The sequence below is a fragment of the Sinocyclocheilus rhinocerous genome, unplaced genomic scaffold (assembly GCF_001515625.1).
Source record: "Sinocyclocheilus rhinocerous isolate Xijiao unplaced genomic scaffold, SAMN03320098_v1.1 scaffold909, whole genome shotgun sequence".
In the NCBI taxonomy this organism is placed as follows: Eukaryota; Metazoa; Chordata; class Actinopteri; order Cypriniformes; family Cyprinidae; genus Sinocyclocheilus; species Sinocyclocheilus rhinocerous.
In genome coordinates this window covers 345,938-352,414 of record NW_015666359.1, presented here as the reverse complement: position 1 = coordinate 352,414, position 6,477 = coordinate 345,938, and the positions used below count along the sequence as shown (strand labels likewise).

The following is a 6,477-nucleotide window of genomic DNA, read 5'->3' as shown; positions in this document are numbered from 1 at the left end:
GACTTTTTTTTTGGTAAACTGTTATTTGTTTTGTAATAAGTGGTGGTGATGATGATGATGAAGATGGGTTACGACCTCTCGTACTAGTTCTTTTGTACTGAAGTATCGAAGGTTAAATGTGCAATGCTGTCTATGTTGTTTTACTGTTATGCTGACTAAAGAGGTTGTGACTGCACACTTTTAAGGGAAGATGAGGTCAAGTTTGCGTAGTTTGAGGAAAAGGATTAGTGGCTAAAAATATTAAAGGGTAAAGCTGTGATTAAAGCGCAGAGAGGCATTGAATGTTCGAATGTCAACTGTGATGTTCCATTTTGTGACAGTACATTTTTTATTTTATTTTTTAAAGGCTGTACGGATGAAACCGTTTGGATGGGAAGCAAGCTGAAGGCTGAGGATCTCCAAAAAATGCAATTAAACTCTTCCACACACTCGTCGCATTTATTCTCTGGACATAGTACTGTACATTTTTGCGGAAAAATCCCTTGGGCCACTGTGGTTCAGTCCCACTGGAGCACATTAAAGCTTACTTGAAATGAGTCTTTGAACTAAAATGTCTTGTGTCCTTTTTTTAAAGTATATCGCATACCTCATTGCAATCATTACATCATGTATTTTTGTTGTTCTTGATAACCAACTGAACATTGTGCTCTTCTGTTTTGCAGCTGATCATATATGCTTAGGATATACAGGTAGTAAATACTGCTGACTGTGAAAGGAGTCTGTAAACTCAAATGCAGCGAAAATCCTAAATGTAGTTTTCAGTTCAATGAATCGCCTAGGTCATATTTCAGACCCAGAAAAAAATTATATATTACATATTAAAGAGAATTAAGACTATTACAATTCTGTATTGTGACATTTTCAAGGCAATGTGTCTGTAATGGCTTAGTGAGAAGATTGTAATGAGCCTAAAATAGGCTTCATTGACTTTATGTAGGATAGGGTGAAATATAATCTAGACATTTCTTCATGAGATTCACCAAACAACTAGCATCAACAACATTTTACAAACATCAAGAAAACGTGTTGCAAAGTCCCTTTTTCATCATAGTGTTGATCAGAACGGAAGACTTTTCTCTAGAGCAGGGTTATTCAAATCTTGCCCTGGAGGGCCAATGCGCTGCAGAGTTTAGCTCCAACCCTGATCAAACTCAGCTACCTGTGATTTTCTAATGATCCTGAAGACATTGATTAGCATGCTCAGGTGTGTTTGATTAGGGTTAGAGCTAAACTCTGCAGGAAAGTGGATCTCGTGGGCCAGATCTCAGGATCCCTGCTCTAGAGCAATGGTAATGGAGCAATAATAAAACAAGCCTCCTGATGGCCGCTTCACTTCTGAGCAGGTACCAGGTCATCTATGCCACTGTTGTTTTCCAGTCTTTTCTCCATTCGGATGAGAAGTTTGACCCCATCCACTACTAGCTGAGTCAGCTCCACTTCATTAACACCAATGGTCTGCAGGTTGCTGACTTTGTAGATGCCAGGACAGCCTGCATATTAAATACAAATAATGAGTTTGTTCAGAGTAGCAACTAAATGAAGTTAGTTTCCTTTGATGTACAAAAGGAAATACAGAAAATATAGCAGTGGCAGCTACAATATAATTTATGTGTGACGAATTAAAATGTTATTTGTCCTTGCTGTCATCTTTTTGAGGATTTGATTTAACAATCTTGGTGTGAAGATCATCTGAGCAGAATTTGGTTAATGTGTTAAGTTTGTAGAAGGAATAGCAAAAATGTTACGTTTTAAAGGGGTCATTTTTTTCAGTTCAAACAACTTGTAAAAGTGCATGTAGCATTATATGATCCCTTTAAAGAAAATGTTATGAAAAGTTATTAGCTATGTCAAAATTTGGACTGTTGGTGGCACTAGAAAATATAAGAGACACCCTAAAATTGCCGCTAGAAAAGTTGGACCACCACCAGTGTTCCAAATTTCACCACCTTTTACATGTGCTATAGGCTTCCATGGCAGAAGAAAAATAAAGCTGTATCCAAAATCGGATACTCTCTGAGTAGGTACCTCTTTTAAACATATACTTATTTCACAACTGTTAAAGAAAAGTGTGGTTAATATAGTATGAATGTGTGTAGAATGAGTTTAATCCGGATGTACTACATCCATCATGTTGTCACTGTAATGTGTCCTACAGCATCAGTTGCATCGCTTCACTGGCATTCATAACTCATTTTCTGTGGCCTAATGGGAAGTCATTTTTACCTACTGGATTTTAATCTATATATTAGAAGGTGAAAAATGCACCTATATTTGGATGCAGCCTAATTACATTTTTATGTTAAACTGTGGCTGATGTGCTGTATGATTTTACACTACAGATCCTCTAATGAGTTTTGCCATACCAGTTGCTTCCATCTGAAGTCGTAGTCTGTCCAGGATGTCGTCCAGGCGTTTGTTCTCGGCTAGATGCAGCAGTTTCACTGTGACGCTTGCCTTCAGGCCTGTGCCGACCTCTGCAGGTGAGCTGACCACCCAGCCCAAGTGAGGCTTCCAGATAAATGGATGTCTCAGTTTCTTATATAGTGTCTCCATCTATAAAAACATGTTTTAGATTGTTAGTGTGTGCAGAATAGACCATATATAGCAAATATTTATGGCATGCCTCAGGGTTCAATATTAAGACCGTTTTTCTTCGCTAAAAAATATATCAATATGATATTGTATGAGGTAGTCAATCAAAATTAACCTTCAGCACATTGATGCAGATCGTTTTAAATGCCTCTTGTAAACAGGCATCACTTCGGTAAGACACCAGTTTCAGATGGTCTTCCATGTTCACCCAAATAGCCAGGGTCCCATCCTCACTTAACCTAATTGCAAGGCAAAAACATACTGTACATGGCTCTGATGCAAGCATATACAACCATAAATTGTGAACTCTAACCAACCACAGGGCCCTTGCATCGGGCCAGTCACGAGCCACACCGATCTTTATCAAAGACAATGGTGGAGAGTCCATCACAGCCCTGCGATCTTCACTCTCATGGCTGAGTTCATCTATGGAGTAAAGCTTTCCAGGCAGATCCTCACCCAGCTGCTCTAAAACTATAAAACAAGTTATATTAGCAGCATAAAATATATCCATCCACTTAGACCCGTGATCAAATGCAGTACCTGGTTTGGCCAGTGTGAGGAGCTGTCTGCGCTCTCCTCTGCTGCAGTGTGTGGGGAAGCAGTAGTCCTCAGTGCTGCGGCCTGCAGTCACCTCACAACTCATAGCATATGCTTGATCAAAGTCATCACCACCCTACACACATAAACACACTTTTTACACATCTATACCATGCTACCACAGATTTTGCCCTATTCTACAGATCTCGTCAGTATATTACAATCACAAGCTTTACACTGAGAGGAAAATGAGAGACTAAATGAAGTTATGTCTCAGAGGTTTTTCCTAAAACTAAAATGTAACACTTACTGTCAGTAATGGAGCTATAAAACTGATGATCTCAAACTCACTTTTGGTTGCATATTTTGGTGTGGTTAAAATCTTGAGATGTGAAATTGAGTCTCATATGTCCATTTGGTGTCCATTTAAACTCATTGTTGAGATGAGGTGTTGTCATTAGATTTTTTTTTTTTTACCTTCAGGTTGTCATAATTGAAGTCGCTCTCTTGAACAGTGTCAGTGGTGACCTTGTAGCCATGGTAAGACTCGATAATACGGTCAAAGAAGTCACAGAACAGGATATATGACTGAGCATCCCCTGCTAAACAGCCCACTGCTTTTGGTCCAGTGGACTGACCTGTCAGACAAAATCAGACTAGAGTTTACGAACACAAATATGATTCATATTTGTTTATGGTTCATCTCTTATTTCTTATTCAGAGAGAAAGGTGTGGCTCTAGACTAAAAGTTCACTTAGTCATCAAAAAGTTAATTCACAACCTTTTCTTTCACAGACTTAGTATGGCAAAAAAAATGTGTAACTTAAAAAGACTGTCAACCTTCCCCCCCCCCAGGGACCCCCAACCCAGATTATTAAAAAAATACATATAAAATATTATACTTATAAAAATGTTAATTAATAATATAATTAAATAAAATATAATTAATAATTTTTTTAAACATAATTTAAATAGACAATGGATCCCTTGTAGTATCTTTATAGAGAATCAGGGGTCCACAGATACATAGAAACTAGTGTGTGTGTGTGTGTGTGTGTGTGTGTGTGTGTGTGTGTATTAGTCAATTTTGTTACCAAATGCCCCCAGAGGGAAAGTAAAACTTGAAACCTAAATTAATGCAATCCCCCAGAAAAAGTAAGTGCACTAAGTTGTATTGAATGTGCACTTAAATTTTAGAAGTATATTTTTTAAACATGATACTTGCATATAATATTAATGAAATAAAAGGCCACTTAAGATTGCTTAAAGAGAGATGCTTTCATGACTGAATCTTAATACACTTTTAAAACGTGCACGTTATAATAATGTCAAATTAAAACTTACTTTAAAGTACATTTTAATTCATTGAGTAAAAAGCAGTCTAAAATTCTAATTATTGCATTTAATATAAATTTAAACCTCAATACATTTTCATCTAATTGCAATTAAAATGCCATTAAGTGTCGGAAAAAAATACATTCAGTTCACACATTATTTACGTAAGAATGACTCATTTTTACAGTATGCTAATGTGTAGGCCTGCTTCTTTTTCACAAGGGTTCCCATGATGAAGATGACTTCATAAACATTCATGTCTTCAGATGTATTAGATATATTCCCCTCTTCAAGGGTAGTGGGTGTACATTCATTCAGAGAAGTGATAGCTTCATTCCTCCGCAGTCTGCAGCCGTGTAGCTGTAACTTACACGGACTGTCAATTTATAGAATGAGTCATAATCTCCAGTGAACAGATGCGTGAGAATGAAATTTCGATACTTCATACTGCCAAACACAACACACTCACACACACACACACACACACACACACTCACACACACATAAAACAACTCACCCGGATCCTCAAGTCCGGGGCGTATGATATCATCAAAAATGACGCCGCTTTCAGTTGCCCGGTTGAACTGGCGCGTGTACATGTGCAGGTTGAGGATCCGGCCCATCAGGGTGTGGTTTCTGTCCAGGTTTGGGAACTCATCTTTAGGGGAGCTTCTCTTCAGATTAAACCTGCTCATTGGGTCACGGGGGAGTAAACTCTAGGCAAAAGACAACCGACAGCGGGCACCTTGATATCGATTCGATGTCAAATATTACTTCAATTTCAATTTAATCAATGTCAAGTTTTTGACGTCAGTTTGCTTTTTGATGTCAATTTATAGTTTAATTAATAAAGAATTATATTTTGAAGACTTATCTTTTCGGTGCAGTCAGAGTTATTTTTATTAGTAATAATTTTTATCATTATCAAATTATAATATTGTAAATATGTGAACCTGTGTTATTTTAGTATCAGACGAGATACCATTATAGTTTTTATTTTAGTTAAAAGTTTTAGTAATTTTGTGTTTCTGTCATTAAAAAAAAAAGAAAATCTATATAGTTTTTATTTATTTATTTATTAGTTAGGTTTTAGTTGTTGTAGTACATTAAGTTAAAATGAGATATTTTAAATAAAATACGTTTTTAAAATAATAATTTCAGTATTTAATTAAATATTATAATCATGATGTGAACAGTGTTCATTGTGCATTAGAAACGAGCATTCCTGTTTTGAACCAAACTAGGTCTCAAACTTGCCAAGAATGGTCAAGGTTGTATAGCGAGAGGACGTGGTTGTGGCGATCCATTCGAGATCACTGAACAATGCAACTGCCTGGCAGCACTCTTTTTTTTTTCCCGTCCACAAACAGAGAAGAGTACGGGACTTTCCACTAGCTGGGTGTAAATGGGTTTGGTGTACTTTTGAAGGGGAATACCTCCAGCACAGGCCTGTATTTTGACTCCTTTGGGTGCTCAGTTGGTGCTGAAACAGAAATCAGACATGAGACGTGAAGTCTCAAATACCTCTACACTAACGCCACACAAAATTTACATTTTGTGTTAGTGGTTTTTGTTTTAATCTAACCAACAGGTTCTGATGCTCAGTCCATCTCCAGCACATGCAATGGCATTTCATGCATCCAAAATGTGACACTTACGCTTAATCATCCACATTTTTTCTCGTTTCCACATCTTGAGCTTTCTTTTGTTTGTTTTCTTCCTGAAACCGCTTGCACACAGACACACTCCAGCCGACAACAGCTAGACGTAGCTGTGGACGATAGCTATGAATAGCCAGAGGGGCTCATCGTCATATGAGCGGCTATTGTCCCATCATTCACCACACAAAGCACGAGCGCCCATGCCAGTGTCATGTTGCCTGCCTGTAATAATGTACCTATTTATACGCTTGTGTCAGTGTCATACTTCACGTTGAAGCTTGAGGGTTGGGCACAAACACTTACAGTGTAGGTCTGTACAATACCGGGGGGGTTTAATTTGGTTCAAGTG

General features: G+C 37.7%; 1 protein-coding gene across 1 annotated transcript; it reads right to left on the bottom strand.

Annotated features, from left to right (window-relative positions):
• Positions 1 to 1,200: 1,200 nt before the first annotated feature.
• On the bottom strand, positions 1,201 to 6,345 carry LOC107732239 (creatine kinase B-type-like). The gene is made up of 9 exons (XM_016543518.1): positions 6,126 to 6,345; positions 5,904 to 5,950; positions 4,985 to 5,183; positions 3,610 to 3,770; positions 3,136 to 3,268; positions 2,910 to 3,066; positions 2,708 to 2,831; positions 2,364 to 2,553; positions 1,201 to 1,490 (listed from the first exon to the last, which is right to left on the bottom strand). Exons 1-9 carry the CDS (start codon positions 6,157 to 6,159, stop codon positions 1,330 to 1,332), a joined length of 1,206 nt encoding a protein of 401 aa, XP_016399004.1. The 5' UTR covers positions 6,160 to 6,345; the 3' UTR covers positions 1,201 to 1,329.
• Positions 6,346 to 6,477: the final 132 nt, after the last annotated feature.